This window comes from Adelges cooleyi, unplaced genomic scaffold (genome assembly GCF_023614345.1).
Source record: "Adelges cooleyi isolate 19-005CV unplaced genomic scaffold, UGA_ACOO_1.1 ACOO_flye_CR_arks_rails_tigmint_CR_PRNA_38, whole genome shotgun sequence".
In the NCBI taxonomy this organism is placed as follows: domain Eukaryota; kingdom Metazoa; phylum Arthropoda; class Insecta; order Hemiptera; family Adelgidae; genus Adelges; species Adelges cooleyi.
The window spans coordinates 1,130,605-1,158,192 of record NW_026096056.1 but is presented as its reverse complement, the minus strand read 5'-3'; the positions used below and the strand labels follow the sequence as shown (position 1 = coordinate 1,158,192).

The 27,588-nt window shown below is 29.8% G+C and overlaps 1 protein-coding gene across 2 annotated transcripts; it reads right to left on the bottom strand.

Annotated features, from left to right (window-relative positions):
- Nucleotides 1–18,741: 18,741 nt before the first annotated feature.
- On the bottom strand, nucleotides 18,742–25,031 carry LOC126841215 (rho guanine nucleotide exchange factor 6). Of its 2 annotated transcripts, none has more exons than XM_050577542.1 (12): nucleotides 24,705–25,031; nucleotides 23,993–24,085; nucleotides 23,313–23,439; nucleotides 23,050–23,221; nucleotides 22,767–22,985; nucleotides 22,501–22,699; nucleotides 22,183–22,404; nucleotides 21,706–21,784; nucleotides 21,501–21,625; nucleotides 19,714–19,822; nucleotides 19,506–19,592; nucleotides 18,742–18,953 (listed from the first exon to the last, which is right to left on the bottom strand). In XM_050577542.1, exons 2-12 carry the CDS (start codon nucleotides 24,056–24,058, stop codon nucleotides 18,946–18,948), a joined length of 1,413 nt encoding a protein of 470 aa, XP_050433499.1. In that variant the 5' UTR covers nucleotides 24,059–24,085; nucleotides 24,705–25,031; the 3' UTR covers nucleotides 18,742–18,945. The 2 variants fall into 2 exon arrangements, with proteins under 2 accessions (XP_050433499.1, XP_050433500.1); XM_050577543.1 differs by having other exon boundaries at nucleotides 18,744–18,953; nucleotides 23,050–23,218; nucleotides 24,705–25,030.
- Nucleotides 25,032–27,588: the final 2,557 nt, after the last annotated feature.

Below are 27,588 nucleotides of genomic sequence, written 5' to 3'. Positions count from 1 at the left end.
CTTCAACATCAACTTCAACTTCAACTTCAACTTAGACTTAAATTTTAACATCAACTTCAACATCAACGTTTATATCAACTACAATATCAACATAAATTTCAACTTTAACATCAACATCAACTTCAATGTAAACATCAATTTCAACTTTAACATCAACATCAACTTCAACTTCAACATCAACTTCAATTTCAACTACAATATCAACTTCAACTTCAACTTCAACATCAACATCAACATCAACATCAACTTAAACTTCAACTTCAACATCAACATCAACGTAAATATCAACTACAACTTCAGCTTCAACTTCAACTTCAACATCAACGTAAATACAAACATCAACTTCAACTTCAACATCAACTTCAACTTCAATGTAAACTTCCACTTCAATGTCAACGTCAACATCAACATTAACATCAACATCAACTTCTACTTCACCATCAACATCAACTTCAACGTCAACGTTTATATCAACTATAATATCAACATCAATTTCAACTTCAACTTCAACATCAACTTCAATACCAACTACAATATTAACATCAATTTCAACTTACACCTCAACATCAACTTCATTTTCAACTTCAACATCAACTTCAATTTCAACTTCAACCACAACTTTAACATCAACGTCAACATCAACATCTACATCAACATCAACTTCAACTTCAACTTACACCTCAACATCAACTTCAATGTAAACATCAACTTAAACTTCAATTTCAACTTCAACTACAACTTTAACATCAACTTCAACTTCAATTTCAACTTCAACATCAACTTCAATCTCAACGTCAACATCCACATCAACTTCAATGTAAACTTCAACTTCAATCTCAACGTCAACGTCAACATCCACATCAACTTCAATGTAAACTTCAACTTCAATGTCAACGTCAACATCAACATCAACATCAACTTCAACTTCAACTTCAACATCAACATCAACTTCAACATCAAATTCTACTTCAACTTCAACATCAACGTTTATATCAACTATAATATCAACATCAATTTCAACTTCAACTTCAACTTACACCTCAACATCAACTTCAATGTAAACATCAACTTAAACTTCAATTTCAACTTCAACTACAACTTTAACATCAACTTTAACTTTAATTTCAACTTCAACATCAACTTCAATCTCAACGTCAACGTCAACATCCACATCAACTTCAACATCAAATTCTACTTCAACTTCAACATCAACGTTTATATCAACTATAATATCAACATCAATTTCAACTTCAACTTCAACTTACACCTCAACATCAACTTAAACTTCAATTTCAACTTCAACTACAACTTTAACATCAACTTCAACTTTAATTTCAACTTCAACATCAACTTCAATCTCAACGTCAACGTCAACATCCACATCAACTTCAATGTAAACTTCAACTTCAATGTCAACGTCAACATCAACATCTACATCAACATCAACTTCAACTTCAATTTCAACATCAACTTCAACTTCAACATCATCATCAACATCAACATCAACTTCAACTTCAACATCAACTTCAACTTCAACTTCAACATCAACTTCAACTTCAACTTCAACTTAGACTTAAATTTTAACATCATCTTCAACATCAACTACAATATCAACATAAATTTCATTTTTAACATCAACATCAACTTCAATGTAAACATCAATTTCAACTTTAACATCAACATCAACTTCAACTTCAACATCAACTTCAATTTCAACTACAATATCAACTTCAACTTCAACTTCAACATCAACATCAACATCAACTTAAACTTCAACTTCAACATCAACATCAACGTAAATATCAACTACAACTTCAGCTTCAACTTCAACTTCAACATCAACGTAAATACAAACATCAACTTCAACTTCAACATCAACTTCAACTTCAATACCAACTACAATATTAACATCAATTTCAACTTACATTTCAACATCAACTTCATTTTCAACTTCAACATCAACTTCAATTTCAACTTCAACTACAACTTTAACATCAACGTCAACATCAACATCTACATCAACATCAACTTCAACTTCAACTTACACCTCAACATCAACTTCAATGTAAACATCAACTTAAACTTCAATTTCAACTTCAACTACAACTTTAACATCAACTTCAACTTCAATTTCAACTTCAACATCAACTTCAATCTCAACGTCAACATCCACATCAACTTCAATGTAAACTTCAACTTCAATCTCAACGTCAACGTCAACATCCACATCAACTTCAATGTAAACTTCAACTTCAATGTCAACGTCAACATCAACATCAACATCAACTTCAACTTCAACTTCAACATCAACATCAACTTCAACATTAAATTCTACTTCAACTTCAACATCAACGTTTATATCAACTATAATATCAACATCAATTTCAACTTCAACTTCAACTTACACCTCAACATCAACTTCAATGTAAACATCAACTTAAACTTCAATTTCAACTTTAACATCAACTTTAACTTTAATTTCAACTTCAACATCAACTTCAATCTCAACGTCAACGTCAACATCCACATCAACTTCAATGTAAACTTCAATCTCAACGTCAACGTCAACATCCACATCAACTTCAATGTAAACTTCAACTTCAATGTCAACGTCAACATCAACATCTACATCAACATCAACTTAAACTTCAACTTCAATGTCAACGTCAACATCAACATCTACATCAACATCAACTTAAACTTCAACTTCAACATCAACATCAACGTAAATATCAACTACAACTTCAGCTTTAACTTCAACTTCAACATCAACGTAAATACAAACATCAACTTCAACTTCAACATCAACTTTAACTTCAATGTAAACTTCCACTTCAATGTCAACGTCAACATCAACATTAACATCAACATCAACTTCTACTTTAACTTCAACATCAACTTCAACGTCAACGTTTATATCAACTATAATATCAACATCAATTTCTACTTCAACATCAACTTCAATTTCAACTTCAACTTCAACATTAACTTCAATTTCAACTACAATATCAACTTCAACTTCTACTTCAACATCAACTTCAATGTAAACTTCAACTTCAATCTCAACGTCAACGTCAACATCCACATCAACTTCAATGTAAACTTCAATCTCAACGTCAACGTCAACATCCACATCAACTTCAATGTAAACTTCAACTTCAACTTTAATTTCAACTTCAACATCAACTTCAATCTCAACGTCAACGTCAACATCCACATCAACTTCAATGTAAACTTCAACTTCAATGTCAACGTCAACATCAACATCTACATCAACATCAACTTAAACTTCAACTTCAACATCAACATCAACGTAAATATCAACTACAACTTCAGCTTTAACTTCAACTTCAACATCAACGTAAATACAAACATCAACTTCAACTTCAACATCAACTTTAACTTCAATGTAAACTTCCACTTCAATGTCAACGTCAACATCAACATTAACATCAACATCAACTTCTACTTTAACTTCAACATCAACTTCAACGTCAACGTTTATATCAACTATAATATCAACATCAATTTCAACTACAATATCAATTTCAACTTCAACTTCAACATCAACATCAACATCAACTTCTACTTCAACTACAACATCAACGTTTATATCAACTATAATATCAACATCAATTTCTACTTCAACATCAACTTCAATTTCAACTTCAACTTCAACATTAACTTCAATTTCAACTACAATATCAACTTCAACTTCTACTTCAACTTCAACATCAACTTCAACGTCAACGTTTATATCAACTACAATATCAACTTCAATTCCAACTTTAACATCAACTTCAACTTCAATTTCAACTTTAACATCAACTTCAACTTCAACTTCAACTTCAACATCAACTTCAACTTCAACTTCAACATCAACATCAACATCAATTTCAACTTCAACATCAACTTCAATTTCAACTACAATATTAACATCAATTTCAACTTACACCTCAACATCAACTTCATTTTCAACTTCAACATCAACTTCAATTTCAACTTCAACTACAACTTTAACATCAACTTCAACTTCAACATCAACACCAACATCAATTTCAACTTCAACATCAACTTCAATCTCAACGTCAACGTCAACATCCACATCAAATTCAATGTAAACTTCAACTTCAATGTCAACGTCAACATCAACATCAACATCAACTTCAACTTCAACATCAACTTCAATTTCAACTACAATATCAACTTCAACTTCAACTTCAACATCAACATCAACATCAACATCAACATCAACATCAACATCAACTTGAACTTCAACTTCAACATCAACATCAACGTAAATATCAACTACAACTTCAGCTTCAACGTCAACATCAACATTAACATCAACATCAACTTCTACTTCAACTTCAACATCAACTTCAATGTCAACGTTTATATCAACTATAATATCAACATCAATTTCAACTACAATATCAATTTCAACTTCAACTTCAACATCAACATCAACATCAACTTCTACTTCAACTTCAACATCAACGTTTATATCAACTATAATATCAACATCAATTTCAACTACAACTTCAACTTACACCTCAACATCAACTTCAATGTAAACATCAATCTCAACGTCAACGTCAACATCCACATCAACTTCAATGTAAACTTCAACTTCAATGTCAACGTCAACATCAACATCTACATCAACTTCAACTTCAACTTCAACATCAACATCAACTTCAACATCAAATTCTACTTCAACTTCAACATCAACGTTTATATCAACTATAATATCAACATCAATTTCAACTTCAACTTCAACTTACACCTCAACATCAACTTCAATGTAAACATCAACTTAAACTTCAATTTCAACTTCAACTACAACTTTAACATCAACTTCAACTTTAATTTCAACTTCAACATCAACTTCAATCTCAACGTCAACGTCAACATCCACATCAACTTCAATGTAAACTTCAATCTCAACGTCAACGTCAACATCCACATCTACATCAACTTCAACTTCAACTTCAACATCAACATCAACTTCAACATCAAATTCTACTTCAACTTCAACATCAACGTTTATATCAACTATAATATCAACATCAATTTCAACTTCAACTTCAACTTACACCTCAACATCAACTTCAATGTAAACATCAACTTAAACTTCAATTTCAACTTCAACTACAACTTTAACATCAACTTCAACTTTAATTTCAACTTCAACATCAACTTCAATCTCAACGTCAACGTCAACATCCACATCAACTTCAATGTAAACTTCAACTTCAATGTCAACGTCAACATCAACATCTACATCAACATCAACTTCAACTTCAACTTACACCTCAACATCAACTTCAATGTAAACATCAACTTAAACTTCAATTTCAACTTCAACTACAACTTTAACATCAACTTCAACTTCAATTTCAACTTCAACATCAACTTCAATCTCAACGTCAACATCCACATCAACTTTAATGTAAACTTCAACTTCAATGTCAACGTCAACATCAACATCTACATCAACATCAACTTCAACTTCAACTTCAATTTCAACATCAACTTCAACTTCAACATCATCATCAACATCAACATCAACTTCAACTTCAACATCAACTTCAACTTCAACTTTAACATCAACTTCAACTTCAACTTCAACTTAGACTTAAATTTTAACATCAACTTCAACATCAACGTTTATATCAACTACAATATCAACATGAATTTCAACTTTAACATCAACATCAACTTCAATGTAAACATCAATTTCAACTTTAACATCAACATCAACTTCAACTTCAACATCAACTTCAATTTCAACTACAATATCAACTTCAACTTCAACTTCAACATCAACATCAACATCAACATCAACTTAAACTTCAACTTCAACATCAACATCAACGTAAATATCAACTACAACTTCAGCTTCAACTTCAACTTCAACATCAACGTAAATACAAACATTAACTTCAACTTCAACATCAACTTCAACTTCAATGTAAACTTCCACTACAATGTCAACGTCAACATCAACATTAACATCAACATCAACTTCTACTTCACCATCAACATCAACTTCAACGTCAACGTTTATATCAACTATAATATCAACATCAATTTCAACTACAATATCAATTTCAACTTCAACTTCAACATCAACATCAACATCAACTTCTACTACAACATCAACGTTTATATCAACTATAATATCAACATCAATTTTTACTTCAACATCAACTTCAATTTCAACTTCAACTTCAACATCAACTTCAATTTCAACTACAATATCAACTTCAACTTCTACTTCAACTTCAACATCAACTTCAACGTCAACGTTTATATCAACTATAATATCAACATCAATTTTACTTCAACATCAACTTCAACATCAACATCAACATCAACTTCTACTTCAACTACAACATCAACGTTTATATCAACTATAATATCAACATCAATTTCTACTTCAACATCAACTTCAATTTCAACTTCAACATCAACTTCAATTTAACTACAATATCAACTTCAACTTCTACTTCAACGTCAACGTTTATATCAACTACAATATCAACTTCAATTTCAACTTTAACATCAACTTCAACTTCAATTTCAACTTCAACATCAACTTCAACTTCAACTTCAACTTCAACATCAACATCAATTTCTACTTCAACATCAACTTTAATCTCAATGTCAACATGAACTTTAACATCAGCATTTATATCAACTACAATATCAACATCAATTTCAACTTCAACTTCAACATCAACTTCAATACCAACTACAATATCAACATCAATTTCAACTTACACCTCAACATCAACTTCATTTTCAACTTCAACATCAACTTCAATTTCAACTTCAACTACAACTTTAACATCAACGTCAACATCAACATCTACATCAACATCAACTTCAACTTCAACTTACACCTCAACATCAACTTCAATGTAAACATCAACTTAAACTTCAATTTCAACTTCAACTACAACTTTAACATCAACTTCAACTTCAATTTCAACTTCAACATCAACTTCAATCTCAACGTCAACATCCACATCAACTTCAATGTAAACTTCAACTTCAATCTCAACGTCAACGTCAACATCCACATCAACTTCAATGTAAACTTCAACTTCAATGTCAACGTCAACATCAACATCAACATCAACTTCAACTTCAACTTCAACATCAACATCAACTTCAACATCAAATTCTACTTCAACTTCAACTTACACCTCAACATCAACTTCAATGGAAACATCAACTTAAACTTCAATTTCAACTTCAACTACAACTTTAACATCAACTTCAACTTTAATTTCAACTTCAACATCAACTTCAATCTCAACGTCAACGTCAACATCCACATCAACTTCAATGTAAACTTCAATCTCAACTTCAACGTCAACATCCACATCTACATCAACATCAACTTAAACTTCAACTTCAACATCAACATCAACGTAAATATCAACTACAACTTCAACTTCAACTTCAACTTCAACATCAACGTAAATACAAACATCAACTTCAACTTCAACATCAACTTCAACTTCAATGTAAACTTCAACTTCAATGTCAACGTCAACATCAACATTAACATCAACATCAACTTCTACTTCAACTTCAACATCAACTTCAACGTCAACGTTTATATCAACTATCAATATCAACATCAATTTCAACTACAATATCAACTTCAACTTCAACTTCAACTTCAACATCAACATCAACTTCAACATCAACGTTTATATCAACTATAATATCAACATCAATTTCAACTTCAACTTCAACATCAACTTTAATTTCAATACATATCAACATCATTTCAACTTACACCTCAACATCAACTTCAACTTCAACTTCAACATCAACCTCAACTTCAACATCAACATCTACATCAACTTCTAACTTCAACATCATTTTCAACATCAACATCAACATCAATTTCAACTTCAACATCAACTTCAATCTCAACGTCAACGTCAACATCCACATCAACTTCAATGTAAACTTCAACTTCAATGTCAACGTCAACATCAACATCTACATCAACATCAACTTCAACTTCAACTTACACCTCAACATCAACTTCAATGTAAACATTAACTTAAACTTCAATTTCAACTTCAACTACAACTTTAACATCAACTTCAACTTCAATTTCAACTTCAACATCAACTTTAATCTCAACGTCAACATCCACATCAACTTCAACTTCAACATCAACTTCAACTTCAACTTCAACATCAACTTCAACTTCAACTTCAACTTAGACTTAAATTTTAACATCAACTTCAACATCAACGTTTATATCAACTACAATATCAACATGAATTTCAACTTTAACATCAACATCAACTTCAATGTAAACATCAACTTCAACTTCAACATCAACATCAACTTCAACTTCAACATCAACTTCAATTTCAACTTCAACATCAACATCAACATCAACATCAACTTCATTTTCAATGTAAACTTCCACTTCAATGTCAACGTCAACATCAACATTAACATTAACATCAACTTCTACTTCAACATCAACTTCAATTTCAACTACAATATAAACTTCAACTTCAACTTCAACTTCAACTTCAACATCAACATCAACGTAAATATCAACTACAACTTCAGCTTCAACTTCAACTTCAACATCAACGTAAATACAAACATCAACTTCAACTTCAACATCAACTTCAACTTCAATGTAAACTTCCACTTCAATGTCAACGTCAACATCAACATTAACATCAACATCAACTTCTACTTCAACATCAACTTCAATTTCAACTACAATATAAACTTCAACTTCAACTTCAACTTCAACTTCAACAATAACATCAACGTAAATATCAACTACAACTTCAGCTTCAACTTCAACTTCAACATCAACGTAAATACAAACATCAACTTCAACTTCAACATCAACTTCAACTTCAATGTAAACTTCCACTTCAATGTCAACGTCAACGTCAACATCCACATCAACTTCAATGTAAACTTCAACTTCAACTTTAATTTCAACTTCAACATCAACTTCAATCTCAACATCAATTTCAACTACAATATCAATTTCAACTTCAATTTCAACTTCAACATCAACTTCAATCTCAACGTCAACGTCAACATCCACATCAACTTCAATGTAAACTTCAACTTCAATGTCAACGTCAACATCAACATCAACATCAACTTCAACTTCAACTTCAACATCAACATCAACTTCAACATCAACATCATCATCAACATCAACATCAACTTCAACTTCAACATCAACTTCAACTTCAACTTCAACATCAACTTCAACTTCAACTTCAACTTAGACTTAAATTTTAACATCAACTTCAACATCGACGTTTATATCAACTACAATATCAACATCAACTTCATTTTCAATTTAAACTTTAACATCAACTTTAACATCAACATCAATTTCAACTTCAAATTCAACATCAACTTTAATTTCAATACAATATCAACATCAATTTCAACTTACACATCAACATCAACTTCAACTTCAACTTCAACATCAACCTCTACTTCAACATCAACATCTACATCAACTTCTACTTCAACATCAATTTCAACTTCAAATTCAACATCAACTTTAACTTCAACTTCAACATCAACGTTTATATCAGCTAAAATATCAACATCAATTTAAACTTCAACTTCAACATCAACTTCAACTTTAACATCAACTTCGACATCAACGTTTATATCAACATCAACTTCAACTTCAATGTAAACATCAACATCAACTTCAACATCAACGTTTATATCAACTATAATATCAACATCAATTTCAACTTCAACTTTAACATCAGCGTTTATATCAACTACAATATCAACATCAATTTAAACTTCAACTTCAACTTCAACATCAACATCAACATCAACGTTTATATCAACTACAATATCAACATCAACTTCATTTTCAATTTAAACTTTATTATCAACATCAATTTCAACATCAACTTCAACATCAACTTCAGCTTCAACTCCTGGGCCTGTCGCTCATGTCCCATAAGTTTGTCTTTATAGATTTTTTTAAGCTCGTTTGTCATCTGTTGTTGCACACTTTGCAGTTCAGCCACTTGTTGCTGTACTTCTTGCTGCTTTTGTGCATGCATTATCTTGAGTTGCTCCACGAACTTTTGGGTCTGACTTCGGAGTAGTTGGGTCTGCTCCGCCAGGGCTTCTGCATAGTAGTTTGGCTCCGGTTGCCCTTGCATCGTGAGCGGCGGCATTTTGAGTTTTCCACAAGAGCAATCCTCAATCGTTTTCAGATGTTTCTCTAGCTCCTGCCAAAGGTTTCCTTCATTTTCCAATGTCTTTTTCCTCTTTTCGTCTATTATCATGATCGTTTAGAACTCCAAAGTAGCCATAGCGGAATCCGTGGTTTTCCGGCCGCCGGTGAGGGTCTGCTTAACACACCAACAGTTACTTTACCAGCTCCGTTGCTGGCTACAGGGGCCTGTGAGTTCCCTGCATTTGATGGGTATGCCATTGTGGCCGATGTCAACACCCGGGACGGTTAGGTTAGGTCGGTTTTTAATAATTTAAGTAAAAAGAATGATTGACTTGAATGAATCATTCTGTATAGACAAATGGCAATGGGACCATGAAAGCGCGTCGGCGTTGTGTTGTCCCTACTCTATCCTTATCCTTATCGAGAAGCCGCCTGTTTGCCAAAACAATATTATAATAATCTCATTTCCGTGACATTGTTGAACAATACTACAGTAATAATATCGTTATAGTGTTGATAGGTAGCCGGTGTTCATTCCAGTGCGTTGTATTCTATCACAATGTCATCATATTATTTACATCAAATATCCTTATACCGTTTGTAGTCCATTGGTCAAAACAGAAACGAGTTTTGAATTGTAATACACCTACAGGTAATAACAACAACATTATCATATCTTTATGAATGTATTATTTTTTATAATAAAATTATCCTACCTGTGGTACTCTTCAGGGACATTGTCGTTTCCTGAAAAAAAATATGTAATAAATTAGTAAACCAATTGTTTAAAAGAAGTTTGTTTTGTATTTGATAAGACTGCTCAGACAGCAGAAAAATTTAAAAAAAATCTTCACTAAATTATTAAAATGTTATTAAAGAATTTTATAATATATTCAAACGGTATATTGTGGGCAAGAACTAACAAATAGTTATGAAATATTCAAAGACATTTGAACTTTTGTGTCTGAGCATTAGCACAATATGAACGGTGTAAATATTTATTATTGATTTTAAGAAGTCGTGTGAATTTATTACTCATAAATTATCATCGTCAATTGACTAGGTTTTTTTTTTAAACATTAATTTCCATTATTTTATTTATTGTTTAAACTTTTATGTTTGCTAATTTAAATAAATATTATTAATTTTTATACATTTTCGATTAAAATTCCTCATATAAGTTAAGAGTTATAATAAAGATAATATAAATCCTTAGGCTGAACATTCATTAAAACTAAGTAAATGTTGAGAAAAAATTTAAGTGAAAAATAATAATTTAAAAAAAATCTATGAAAATGAAATAAAAATTAATCTTTAGATCAAAAAAATATCTTTATATATTTCTATTTAATATGTTTTTTTTTATGATTAATTCTAATGGTTACTGGTAATATATTCAATTATCTATATACATGGTGATTAATTTAACTTTGGGCACTTATTTTTTCTTAGTTAAATAATTGTAAAAGGTCAATTCAGTAATCTTATAGCAATATTATTATAAAATAACACAAACAAACATGTTTTCAAAAAGGAAAATGAAAAAATTGCGATTATTTTAGGAGGGAAATGAGTGTTTTCTCCTTATAATGAACCACCCTGTATAAATTTATATTATATTTTTATAAATACTTCTTCCGGGCATAAGGGGGTAAATAATTTTAAAATATAAAAAATATTTATATATATGTATATATATATATATACCACACCATAAAGTATACTCGGTTTTTATGTAACCCTGTTTATAGTGTAAAATGTGAGTCCTTCTTAGTCTCCAAACGCATTGCCCTAAATCAAGCGCTGTATATATTTTCAAAAACCGTACATAAAACACACTTAGAAGGTCTAAAGTTTAAAATGTTTATTTTCTCAGCTGTACACGAGGTAAGAAACGTCGTAGGTGTCTTAGGTGAATTTAATTATGTATCTACACTATACAGGGTATTTCCTCTTAAAAATATTCAACTTTTCAAATTGAAAAATAACTTGCTGAAAATGTCGACTGGTAGCTAACCACCAGAACCACCCGGTATTATTTATCTTCTATGATTATTGACTTAGCTTTCTAATTTTCATTTGGTGTATGTTCAGTTTGCTCGGGGGTTTTTTTTTATTGAAATAGCGCAAAGCTAATATACATCATAGTTCGATGAGTTTAACCACAATACGATTTGTACTGAAACAAAAAAAAACTTAGTCAAGTTATAACAGTTAATATTACCGTATAAACTTATACAGTATGAAGTCTGTGAATTACTTGATTGTATTTTCCATAAGTCTTTTGTCGTTCTTCCCAGAAGGTAAAGTTCATGCACGACTTTCTTTTCAAACTTTAAAGTTAACAACAACTTACTTTTTTTTTAAAGGTTTATGTACTCCAAACTTCGAAGAAGGTGACTTGGTTTATTACCGAAGCAAAGATAATCGTAATTATATTGAATTTAAGTAAAAAAAAAAAAAAACATACTTTTACCATTAAAAATAATTAAGTAAAACCCGTACGAGTAGGTATTCTTCAGTTTGTCTTCAATGTAAGAATGTTTAGATTTTCAACGAAAGACATTATTTAGTATTATAATTTCATCACATCTTAAGTGAAAAAATTGAGACATAATAGTGAAAATAATTTAAGCTTGCTGATTGAAAATTTTTATCTAAATTTTAGCGAACGATGGCTATTGGCATATCGTACTTGCTGGTAATATAAGTTCAAGTTTTTAATAATAGGTTGTCTCACTTCTCAGATAAAAATATAATTAGCTACATTTTCTTGCAGATGGTCAAGAGCCGGATCCCGATAATTCAAGTAGTATGCAAATTTTTTTTATAAATATATGTTTAAAAATGTGCATACCAAAGCAGCTGTTGCTAAATTGCATCTGTTCAAATTAATTATATTGCAAACATTTTGACAAAAAATAATGATTTAGAAATTTTATTTTAAGTTAAAACATTGTGGAAAATAATAATTACCATATAACAAATAATGTAATTATTCATAAGAATATACCTATTATTAATTTTCAATCTCAATGTAGATTATGCCCAACTCAGATCACTATATTTGACTGTTTAATATTGATGACGTTTAAATACCTAATATCGTATTACAGATTTTGTACAGCTTGTAAAAAAAAAGTAAGTTTTCTTAAAATACAATTTCGAGGCGGAAATGAGCTGGTACATTCGTTTTACATAATATAATAATATGTAATGCTAATGTTTGAAAATTTCAAACGGTTAAGTAATTTCCAACGGTATTTTAGCCGTTAAAATATTATACTGCAAACACTAAATACTTTCTAGATTTCATAGATTTGTATTCAAGTGAAACCCGTTTGGCCGTATGACCTGTTATCACACCTTCTCCTCTTATCACTGATATAAACTGATAAGAAGAGGAGGCGTTATAACAGCAGGCCGGAAGTGTGATACGGCCAAAACGTACAACTTAGGTGGGTAAACAAAATATTGTTGATTTTTGTTAGTTATAATCATAGGAAATAAATAGGTATTGCAACTTTAAACTAATTATAAATAAACCTTAAATGGTATTATATTTTTTATTATTTCATAGATTTTTACTCGTTAAATTATTGTAAACTATATATATATATATATATATATACATAAAATTTAAAAAAAAAATAACAAATTGGAGTTAAAAAAATCTTAATTTTTTGTCTAGTATATTTCTATTAGCTTATAAAAAAAACGAAAACAACGACTGGCCTGGTGCTAAAAAATAATAATACTGCAAAGCCAATATTAAGCATGTTCAGCTCCGCCTCGAAGTTAAAACGTTATGGAATATAATTTAACAATAATTTAAATAATAACGTGAGAATAAATTGTCGATTTTCAGAGATGTTGGCTTCAATCCTGTTTGGAAAAAAATAGTTGAGCAGATTGTCGAGCAAACTCCTATGTCTGGTGATTTAATTGACGGGCCTTTGTGGTTGAGTTATGGGACAGGGGCGCCATATTGGACTAATGATAACGAGCCAAATTCGACTAGTCATTAGACCACGTTCAAATTGATGTTGTTTAAAAATTTTGGGTCATTATGACTATAAAGTCAAATTTCCTACACAGGGACGAACACGATACTCTCATTGGCCAATAAAATATTTTATTTTTACTTGTATTTACAATATAACAAAATAATAATAATAAAAAAAATAATGTCTCAAGTCAATCGTTTGTTTTGAATTCATTTGTTTAACCATTGTTTTTTTTAGTCTCCTCTAGTCGGTTGTAACAATTTTAATAACCACAAACCCAATATAATGTACACAATCTAAGCGCATGCATTATAATAGATGCCATAGTGGCCACAGATTGAGTTCTAAGCTAAATAGGAGAAACAATTTAAAGTAGAGTCACTTGTGGTTTTATTGTCTTTGGTGATTGCTAGGTACTTAATGAAACGCTCTATTGCTCTGTTGGGTATTTTATATATTATAACTGAAATCCTACAACAGTTCTTTTCGTTAAATTGATTTCTAATGATTTATGATATTTATGTGGCTTTATTGTCAAGTACGATTCCTGTTCACTATGTTCAATGCACTAAATCCTTTGAAATAGTTAACTGACCAGCCTTAAGGGGTTGCTGCAGTTACCACGAATGTTGCATGCCACGAAAGTATTTTACTTCGAATATACATGATAAGAATACTTGACCACCGGGCACCGACTATTCCGTGACTTCTATGATTGTATTATGAAAATATATTATTGTCAGTATTTGTATGCCTTAGATATTTTGGTGTACAAACAGGGAAATTACAAATTGCTATTTAAATATAGTTGCCGCTAATACTGTGTTGTGCGGCCCGAATGAGTTAATTTCTGTAATGGGCCGAACACTTGTCCATCCCGCCACTAAATCCAACTCTACACAAAAGTTTTGTGCATAAAATAAAAGCAAAAAGGTACTAAGTACCTTTACCTTGTAATGACCTTTTTATTACAACACAATACTGTATTAAATAATTATTTTTAAATAATTCATACTTGAATATTTAAAAAAAAGTAATATTCAATTGTATACATCAACAGTGGAATTACAACAGTAAAACAGTAATTTATTAACTTCCAAAATAACAAATTAAATTATAAAAAAATATTTGATAATTTTTATTATTGTTTATAAATCTTCGTGATTTGTAATATTCCATCGAGAGTCTGAATTACATTCTTTGCATTTTGGTCCAACCATAGCTTTTGCAAACCGTTCGTTAGAAAAGTATGAGTTTGCCAAATTTATTATGTCTTCAACTTTTACACCTAGTATTCTGATACTCCGCTTCAGATATTATAATATTAATAATTTATTAAATGGAAAATTAGTTTCAATAAAAATGAAAAAATTTTAATAATAATAATAATATTTTATTTTAATGTTTTAATAACGCCCAATGTCTAAAATCACACCATATAAAAAAAATAAAAATAAGTCAACATTAATAAGTGTCTAATTTAGTTCAAGCTGCATCAACAGCAGCTCAATATATATATATATATAATAAAATAAACATCAAGTAAGTGAAAATAAATGTTCAGACAACTTTTTTGATTACCACTTCTAAAAACGGTCTAAGAACACAGAATACCTATAATTTTTGAATATAAGACTGTATAAAAATACATTTATGTGTTGGTTAAATGATTATTTTAAGGCTAGGAAGTACAACTGGAATGATTATAACAGTATAAGATGTGCAATGTGTCATGTGATTAAAATTAATTAGATATTAACGTTAAATTGTATCTGCTAACGAATATTTTTTAATCCGTGATTGTTTTTTATAATTGGTTATAAAAGCTGTACTTTTTATAAGTAATAAATAGTCAAATATTTACTTTGATATCATTTTAACTTTGAGTTACTTCTTGCTGAACAATTTTAAACTTTTTTTTAACTCAGATGAATATATGCAAAAAAATCTTGGATAGAGTTAAGTGGTCAATTTTTGTAGACAATAAGTAAGGTCTTCGAATTTTGTTGAAATATTGGTTTATAATATAACCTAAAAAATAAACTTCTTCGTCACTATACTACTGCTACTAATCTAATTACATCAGTCTTCTAAAATTAAATATGCATACAATTTATATAACATGGGTAGGTAATACAAAATGTATAAATAAGGCATTCGTTTTGAATTAAATTGGTATTTACATTGAAATAACTACCTACAAAGTAACTCTTAATTGTATTTTTTTTTTACATACAATCATAAAGTATACCTCATCACTATAATTCGATAAAAAGTTTGATGTGTGTAAAACCAAATAATTAATATCAATAGGAATATTATAATATTATAAAACACTAGTAGATATTTCAGTAAAATGAAATATTATAATTGATATAATTGATACTAATATCAGTTTAAAATGTTCAACTGACCATAATATGCTAACTAACTTAAACTGTCATTAGGATTCAGCTAAAATTTAACCGAAAAAGTTAATTAAGTCAATTTGTTTAGTTTAACTTTGATAAAATGTCCCTAAGCATATTAACTTAGGTACTTTACTTAAGTAAAGCAACAGAGTGAATAAGTATTACAAATTTACAGTTTATCAATTTATATTTTTATATAAATTAGTTGTTTGGTCAGTGTAAATGGAATTTAAGGTCAATATAATGTTTATCAATGTATGTACATTTCCTATAAAATAGCGAAAACATAATTTCGCAGTAAATGTATTCGTGTCAATTGTCGTCGAAGCAATTGTCATTCGTAACAAAAAATTCGGAGTAACGTCACATCGTAGCACGCAACGTTCGTGGTAACTGTGTTATCCCATTTATAACCAGCCTTAAGTTATATAACCAATTTTTCTTCCATGACCTAGGACAATTTTTTTTGTTTGCCGCCGAAGCCTTCCAATAATTGCCATTTACAAAAAAAAAAACTTTTATTTTCCCGTTTCGACTGTGTGTTTAGATTAAAAAGTTCAGTTTTGTGTAAATTGTCTCTTCAGTCAAAGCCAAAAACTCTTCTGCAAGACAATTAGTTTCGTTTTACCAAGTCCTTAAACGTAAGTACCTAAATATAATTGATTATTAAGAAGTTAATAAAAATAATAATATTATGTTCAAAGCCCTGCAAAACTTTGGCGTTGGTAATATTTAAAAATTATCGAAATAATACCTATGTATTTATATGTATAATATGTATTTTAATTTGGTAATCGAAGCGACCAACCTAAAATATTATATCTACTAAGAAATGGCATTGTGAAAAAAAACTCCCACGGCTATTTAATTTTGATTATATTTTTTAATTCTGTTTTTGGCATTGTTAATTTGATGTGTTTCTACACAGAGTGTATTGCTTTATGTCCAAGTATTCAATTTTACTACTGGTCTGTTAGCAAATTGCAATGTAATAGGCAAAAGAGTAAGCACAGATGTATGGAGGTGAAAAGGGGGATTCACAATACCCCTTCTCCCTCGCCCTTTGAAGTATTTTTTTTAAATAAATGTTTGACATATTTTCATACGTTTTACAAAGTACCTATGCAAGTATACATACTTTTATGACACAAAAAACAGAATTTAATGAAATTGATTTATTTAATTATTAAATAACATAATTGTGTTACTCATTCAGGAAAAGTAGTTCTAATTGATTGTAAAATTGCTAAATTAAAATTAGATACCTACATTAAAAAACAATAAAGGTTGTATTGTTTTTATCTTGATAAATCACATATTTAAATTAAAAAAATGGTAGCTACCTAATTACCTAAGCTCATTATAGGTATATATACTCAATGGTTTACTGTCATAGTGTTTTTTCATAAATTCCTTTCAACAAAACTGTTTGTATTGCACATTGTGAAATTTGATAAAACTCAGAAAAAATAGGCGTTGTACCATTATGTGACCGATTGTAAATCACAATATTAATGTTAAAACCAAAACTGCCGTTTAATGAGAAAAATGTTTAAAAATTGAAATAACAAAAAAAATGTACGGAAGACCGTCAAAATTTAACCGAACACTCTCAACAAATATCAAACACGGTACATTCATATTTTGACATTTTTGATTAGTTTATATATAAAATTATTTTAAGCATATTAAAAAAGGTGGGTAATTTTAATCACAAAATATATTCTGTTATGATGAGTAGATTTTGTTTCTGTTGTTTTAATAATGAAAGACATTGTTTTCACAACAGAAATGTGTTCGTTCATAATGCTAAAACATACTATGTGAATTTTAATCGGTAAATGGCTGCAATAGAAAACAATTACTAAAACTATAATTCTTAACGATTTTAATTCATAGCTGTTGTATAAGTCGTCGTTAAATAAAAACGTTATAACTTATCTCACAGTAAACTACGTTCAAGTATTTCCAACATTTGTTTACAATGATTAAACAAATTCATAGAATTTCATTATTTAACTGTCTTAAACGTTAAAAATATTGTTTTAAAACATAATAACAATTGGCATTTATTTTTTTATTTTATTTTTAATACTAACGATAAATTGAATGCGATAAAAAAACAATTAGGAATATATTTTAATAAATACAATGTATAAAAAATTATATTATATTTATACATTTTTTCTTATAATTACAAAAAAAAAAAATTGTTAACAAATAAGTTAATAGTGTAGGTAAGAAGCTTTTGAAGTTGATTCCGACTCGGTTGTTTTTTTACAATATCACTTTAATTTCCTGAAAATATAATAGTATATTAGTTACACGTTTCATTTTGTTTTGATTTTAGTTATTATTTCAACAATCAACAGCAATAGATTCAACATTAGAGTTTCTGAATATTTTTAGTATACATTAAACAAATTGAAAATGTTTACACTCCTCATGTTTTACTCAAACTAAATACTTGTAGAAAAATATTAGAAAATAATTGCCATCATTATTCTTTCAAATTAACAATTTATTACTGAGCATAATGTATGACAAATAACAGGTTAAAAATAAAAAAGTTAACAATTTTGGTAAAATCTGTAATTTTATAAAGTATTAAAATTCAATAAGTATATTTTGATCTACCATCTACCCTCCGTTCCATCAAACTCAAATTAATTACTAAAATGTGGAAGTTAATATAGAAGCGTTGAGGTAAGACTAGATTTTTTCATCTTAGATTAAAAGTTAGGAAGGCATTTTTTTAGATTAGAAAACGTAACAAACGAGAAAATATATTTGTACGTAGCAAGTAAAAGAATAAATTTGCAGTATTTTTAGGATGAAACAAAATTTTACCTGAACTAGCGTGTCGTGACTTTGTATTCGAACAAAACGCTTCAAACACTCGTAACACTTTCCCGTCATCTTCAAATGTCCTTTCATCTGCAATAATATAGTCGTAAAAAGTTGTTAGCATATTGACTTAATTTTAATTCACAATTCATACACAAAAAATTATTATTATGATATTATTTAACAAATATCTCATCATCGTCTAACTTACATTTCTTTCCTGCGCTAACGTTCTTTTCGTTATGGTGATGATAAAATTGTAGTGGCGGAATGGGTCGAAGTCTCGTGACATCCCAAACAGATCGGTTATCTTTCGCCGCCTATAATTTCAATTTAATTTGCGGTTAATTAAAAAGTAAATAAATAAAAATAAAAAAAACTTTTAAAAGCATTTTAGTACATCATAACTAATAATATATTTTTTACAACAATGACTTGGTTATAACAAAATAAAATTGTGAATCGTTTCACGATAATGTATCAACGTAATTATATATTTTATACATATTCCAATTGAAAAAAAAAAAATTAAAACCTTCACACTACACACACTTATTGCTTGGGGCTGTTAATAACAAAAATTTGTTAGTTTGTTCATTAAATTATAACAGCCATAATTCATAAGCATAAATACTATACGTTAATATGCTTACAATGTACACAAAACACATTTCATTATTATTATTTGTTCTAAATTCCAGCAATTTTAATACACATTGGTGGAGAATTGGGAGTCTATCGTGTGATTTTACTAGTACTGGCAAGATTGGCTATGTGATTCGAGGCATTTAAATAAGTAGAAAAGTATTTATAAGAGAGGGGGGGGGTGGGACACAATGAACAATACAATTATTTTAGAATGGAAATAATGTACTAAAAATAAATATTTATTTTATTTGAATTTCTATAGTTGATATTATTTTATCGTCATGATCGTTAAACTATGTTGCTCGGAGTCGTTTAAAATTACTGGACATATTTCATCGGGTGTTAGTACTGTAAGACCGTACTCATACGGTTTTGTACATTACATTGGCAGCACAATCACACGCTTATGCATTACAATAAAAAAAATGATATTATCTTGCCTGAATCACAACTGCCAGACGACACTTGTAATTTTTTTTTGAGCCACCAATGTGCATATAGTTCAGAACGAAACGTAACACCCTGAGCGGACGGGCTAGGCAATTTATCTGTCGACCCAGAATCGTCTTCGAATATAGACGAATTGATGTTCAACGACGATGAACATTTACACAAATATCCGTTACTCGACGTTTCAGTAGGAGGAAACGGCGACTGTTGATTGACCGGCATGGTAATATCGGCCAGGCCCGAATCCGAAGATCGCAAGCTATTGTGATTGTTGTTTAACTTAAAATATTGGAATTCGTTACTGATTTCGGTGCCTTTGTCGTCTTGGCCACAGTTATCGGAATAATTGGACGTTTGCAACTCGCACAACGAATACGTGCTGTCTCGGTTGTCAAAAGAAAAATTTGACTCTTTCTTGTCGTCGACATTCAATAGCGGTATGGTTAAGTATTTTTTCAAGCAGTACTGATTACAAGGTTCACAGCAGTGGTTATGCTCGTTCCGGCCATTAGTAGTTTTTTTCACGTCTTCACTGTACAACGTCAGTTTGGTCAAATCTTCGCAAACTTCTTTTGCTTGTAAAGGCGTAAACAACAACTTTTTACCGTACACTATTTGTCCGTCTTCTTTCAGCACCATCGACGAAAAATGTCTGGGATTTTTTATGTTCGACACATTTGAATCTCCTTCAGATTGATTGCCTTCCGATAGGAATTTATTTATTTTGTTATACTGACACATAGATTGTTTAGCTCTATTCGCTTGACGCCTAACGACTTGTGACGTGTCCACACTATTCGCACGCTTATAGAGGATCGCTTTTAAAAGAGAACTAGTTATGACGCCCTTGCAAACCATGTGTGCAAAATAATCACTAAGACGACCAAGGCTTAAACTTACTGATGTACTTGAAGTTTTACTTATGGCACTTTTGTTGGTTCCTAATTGTTGGTTGATTTTTTGCACCCATTCTATTTGCTCTTTTGTTGTTTGACAAACGGCTATTATGTGTTCAATCATCGGTCCTAGAATCAATTTTCAAACCAACGTTTTATTTAGCGATTACTTGCTCAAAAAAAAAAAATATATATATATTTGTTTATACCAGATATTTCAAAAGCATTTTTAACACTTCCGCTGTTTTCCAGTTTTTTCACACAAATACCGGTCAATGGCAGTTTTCCCTAAAAACAAAATAAAAACACATTTAAAAAAGGAAAAATTAATTTACAGTTTTGGGTAGAAACGTAACGAGTGTAATGTGTACTGTAACAATGTAATTTTTTTTTTTTTACTCCATTACACAGTTTCATTACATTCTGTGATAGATAATGAATAAGTAATTTTTACTACTTTTCATCACCCATAAAAAAATAATTTGTGTTTTAGTTCATTACCTAGTAATGAAGATAAAAATAACAATAATATCTTGCCAAGTCATAACAGTCAAAAGATAATTAAAAAAAAAAAATCAATATTAGTTAAAATTTTTTAGAAGTACTTTTTTTTACTCTATATAAATAAAGTAATTTTGTTACAACACTAGTTAATTTATCATCGATCTCGGCTAACTCGTACTTACTTCGTATATAAACGAACTAAGTCTTTGCGACACGGATAAAATCAGTAGATGAGTAGAAAATAGTACAAGGTATCTGTCTTTGTGTTCCGGACTAAACGCAACTGAACCGATTTTGATCACATCTCCTAGGCTGCCTGCGTCTGCGCCTTCCCAACCTTGTACAACGCCACTCAATATTGACAACTCGAGTTCCTTTTGTCTTCTCGTTGACAAACATACGGACTAGAAATAAATACATTTTTGTATGAGGAAGGCTTTCCTGATTTAACTTAAATATTAGCGTAACATTATTTTATCTTAAAATACACTTGAACGTACGGCAATTTCTTTGTAAACCCAAACCGAACGTTGCGTGTCTCCTCTGTCGACGTGATTTTCTTCTAAATGCCTTTCTAGTTCTTGCAACATTCCGCTGTACTTATCCAATCTTCGGAACGGTTTACTTAACGAAACTGTTAGCACTAAAATACCGGGGCTAACGGCACCTTGAGTTTCCATTACTTGATTTAATTCATCCCTGATAAAACGTTTAATAATAAATGAAAAAAGATCTTCTTATTTGATTTAGTGTTGTTAGGGTCTACTTGTATTTTTCAATAATGTTGACCGCTCGTGGATGGGAAGAACAATAATGCAAATGCACTGATCGGATATTGGAAGCTTTATTTAAAAACAGTTTGCCAATTCTCTGTTCGCTTTGAGACTGTGCAGCGGCTTGTTCTAACGATTCTAGTAGGCTTTCGTGAATTCTAGACACTTCTTCTATGTTGTTTATCAACTGATTATACTCGTCAGCTGTCATTCTGCAAACAAATTATACATTTAATCAAATTCAGCTCGTAACGTTTTTTTTATAGATTTTTTTACATATTTGAGTTTTTTAGAGGAATCAAAAAGCTTTGTATCAGCGTTTTCAATTCGGTAACGTGTGCTCTTTCCGATTCTACAATGTCCATGACGACCACGGCTCTATTGCTCCTAAGCTGTTCCACTAGATCAACGGGTAGGTTTGGCACATTACTATCGGCTGTATATTCTGCTAGAAAAATGTACGACCCGATATTATTGAAATATACATTTTAAACAAACAAACCGTCATTGACCAACTATTAATAACGATCAAACATTACCTTGAGGCATATATTCCCGGACATAGTTCGATGGGAACCATCCAGTTTTTTCTTTAAGGGTACCTTCCCACCAGCCGCCTTCCTCTTTTTGTGTTACAGTAACGATATCGCCTTTTTTCAAACACAACTGTAAAGATGAAAAAATACAAAATATACACTTTTTATCTTTCAATAATCAAAAGTCATTCTGTGATAAGCAAGACATAAGGAAAAGCACAGTTTTATAATGTTCTACATATTTTCCAGGTTTCTATACAAATTTAATAATCATATTTATTTAGATAATGTATTGGGGAGGATGGACAGACACGTTGGAATACAAAAGTTTTATACCTACTTCATATAGATATTAAACTATAATTAAACTTAGAAATCTAAGTCATGCAACTTTTATTTGTAGTTAAACAAAAAAATCTTAAAAATAAATTCTACTTAATAACATAAACGAAAATGTTCATACCACAACACCTGTTCAAGGCCTCCTCTAAGAATACAAAATGATAAAAGACATGAAAATACAACATTACAATTGATATTAATCTTTCTTGTAAGCACATTATTATTATTTATTTTTAACTAAACAAATATTATTTATTGATCGCAGCAAGGTATATTAGCCGAAAAGCTAGTAATAAAATTAAAAACCGATCTAAAGAACTATACTGTATGAATAGCCTTACCTCATCGTTGTTTTTTCCTTTAAACGAATACACGGCTTGCACCAATAGAGGATCGTTTGATGACATTTTGCCGGAATTATGTTACGTCATAAACTATAACAGACACAATAAACGAGACAAATATTAATAAAAAAAAAACGCTCAATAATAATATGCTACTGGGAAACAAAACAGTCCATTGATAAACGAGATTTTGAACTTCAAAGTGCACGATAAAAATAAGTGTAGGTACCTAGATATAAGTGACAAGTGTTTTTTTGGCAGCGTTCCTGTGACAATAAAATAGTGTCTGTGTTTGTGTATGAGTGTGTCTTTAGGAATGTTGGATTGCAGCCAATTCATGGTTTAAAATGTAACATTTGGGATTAATATTCGTAGAAAGTATTAACAAAAAATTTAGTAAGCATGAAAATTATATTTAGACCGACACTTAAAATAATATACATTTAATTATCCGTTTTGCATAACAAAATTGTGAATAAAAAAAAAAAAAATCAACCTTCCGCTTAGTTGGACAATGTTTTTTTCTGTAAAAACCAGGAAATAAGCCATCTCGTTTTACTAAAATAGTTTAAGTGATCACAGTATTTTATATATATTTTAACACGGTTATAACCATACCTAATGTGGTGAATAACGACTTCTACGTTCTATGGTGATTCGTAGGGTTGAAACTTAGTTTTACCGACACCGACAGTGTACGATTACTTACTCAAAAGATTTGCAATTCGTTTGTCCTGTAATCATTCGATTTTCGATTATCGTCGGCTTAATAATAATGTGTCGTTTGCGACATGTTTATAGTTGGAGTATTGAGTCATTAGTATATTATTGGAAAACATAAATTCGATTGTGAAGTATTTTATTTATGTATGTTAATAATTGTATACAGTTACATAGTGTTAAGTTATCAGACGATTAGCTTAGAGTATTGACTGAGAATTATTTCACAAAAGAGAAATTGTTTACTGAATATCGTTTGAATTTAACAACATAATCGTATAACATAATATTTGTTTTCTTATATAAAATTATTAAAAAAATAACCATATCAGTTCAGTCTTGGAAATTGGAAAGATAACAAATGCTTATCACCGCCTGTCATGTTTTGCGTCTGGCAGTGAGCTATAAAATCCCAAAGAGTATGTAAACACACAGTTTTATCTTGAAAATCAAATGTATTTTATCTAAAGCAGTAACACTTTGAAATAAAACAAAAAAATTAAATAGGTAATTATTTTAATTTTAAAAATTTGTTTTGTTTAGTTGCCAATATTTTGAGAGTTTGAAGGAGTTTTGGCAGGGTTTTAGTATGGGTAATAGCGTAGGTTAGGGTTGAAAGCAAAACGTTTTGTGTGTTCCTCACATTTTTTTTCTTTAAAAATTATTATATTTAGTTTAGGTTATACAATTTAAGAGAACGCCATACATTATGGCGTTGGGTAAGGACAATTTTTCACAAAATCTCAATTTATTTAGTGTTCAAAGTTATTGTTTTTTTACTGGCGCGATATGGCGACTTAATTAGGAATAGGTACAATTAGTGTTTACTCTTAGCTATCAATGTACCTTTAAGTATAAGACATCGAAGCTACAATCAAATAAGAATTAAATAATGAAACTATTTTGTGTATTAGTTATGACAGAATTGAGGATACCTATTAATTGTAGTTAATATTTTTATCTGACTATAACAGCCTTCATTAATAGTCTAAGCAATAGGTAAAGCCACTGACTGCTTGTTCTCAGTAGGTATGTACAGCTTTTTCCAAAAAATTAGATTAGAAAACACTTTCTGTAAATGAGCTTTTTTTTTTAATTACAAAAATTCAAGTTATTGTTTAAATTTCAACAAAATCCGTTTTTTTAATTTAGTGTAGGTAATAAACCAACGAATAGTCATTAAATAAAATACAAATTCCTATGGCATAGTGTAAGTCTTTAGTCTTTATATTTCTTTTAATATCTGTATTATTTTTTATGGATACGACTAATATTTTACAGCGATATTATTATTTCGGTATATTTTGCTATCCTTTGTTTTTGTTCTCTAATAGGCCTTTGTGTGTCATTTTCTCAGTCATTTATACTATATTTAGGTTAAAAATGATTCGCATTAATGGTAAAAAAAATAACAATTATAATAATTAATGGTATTATATTTACCCGATAAACTTATTATATTATAAGTGAGTGGTGTCTTTATAATTTTTATACGCTATATCGATGGCCATTTACTTTGGAAACAACCGAAAATTAATTACAATTTCAACCCTCAACAAAGTCCCTAATAAATTTATCAAATTACATTTTAGATAATATTTTATATTGTAATTTAAATTTGGTTGAATTTTAGTGTGTGTCACATACATTTATAATACTTAACTGAACTTTTTGGACCCACGCGTTTCTTTTTAGTCAAAAACTAAAGATGTTTAACATTTTTTCAAATTGTAGTTCATTTTCGGTTGTTTTTAAAGTAAATGACATTTTAAATACAATTTTCTACAATTAATTGGTAAATTGTTCTTGTAGTAAAATACTTTTTTAATAATTAGTTCACTTTTTTACTATTTTTTTTTTTTTTTGGAAAAGCATGTTTTTAAAAAAGTTTTTTTTATCATAAACATTTGAAGGGCACAGGGGAAAAACGGTAGTAGTCACATTATGAAAATTTTAGAGTATAGCAAGAACATAGAACAAAAACAATCACATTAAATGCTATTCTTATAAAAAAAATTATTTATTTAATCAATCTATTTACATAAATAAAAAAAAATGAATGGCATAAATTAAAAAAAAAACTATTTGAAAAAAAAAATTGTTCATAATGTGACTACTACCGTTTTTCCCCTGTGCCCTTTATTTGTTTAAAAGTCATAATAAAATGATGTATTAATAAAGCTAAGGACCAAAATTCATACAATATAGGTGAATTGCGTATTATTTTTTTTTTGTGTTACTATTGTATTAAAAAAACATATTATAAAACATACTTCAAAAAAAGAGCACCGGATGTCTCTTTTAATATGTTTTGTGCTTTTTAAAAAAATGGGGGTTTAAAATTGAAATTTTGTATGTATTTTTATGGACCAGCTGTGATGGAATTGAACATTATTATTTTAATTTTTTCGGGTGCTGCTCGTTCAGAAAAAAAAAACAGTATCGTAATACTCGTTTAAGTGGTTCGTGGTAGTAGCGTAAATTGAAAACAAGTGGTTTCAGGTGGTTATTTTTTAATTTATGGGAAAAGGTATTTTGCCCGACGGTTGAAAAATATGTCTTAATAACGCAACGTCCTCTCGACAGAGAAAATCTATTGATAACAAAATAGTGCTGCAAGTCGTGCACTCGACGCCGAAATACTTGCACAACTCGCCGGTATTGTAACTCGAATAGTGCAAATACATATACACACCTACAGACCATATAATAATAATAATAATATTATATATAATATACACGGTGTGTTTGTACCCTTAGTACAGTGTATATGTATGTGTGCGTGAGCTGTCTCTTGGTCGTCATTGTCGGCACCGTACGGCTGTTATTAGCCTTATTTGCGCTAACGGGCCCTTTGCACACCGACGGCAAGG

Coding starts and splice junctions, on each gene's coding strand:
- LOC126841215 (XM_050577542.1), bottom strand. CDS start 24,058: ATGTCATCAAACGATCCTCTATTGGTGCAAGCCGTGTATTCGTTTAAA. Junction 21,626..21,705: donor AAATGCTTTTGAAATATCTG/GTATAAACAAAT, acceptor AATTGATTCTAG/GACCGATGATTGAACACATA. Junction 19,593..19,713: donor CGTTAGCGCAGGAAAGAAAT/GTAAGTTAGACG, acceptor ATATTATTGCAG/ATGAAAGGACATTTGAAGAT.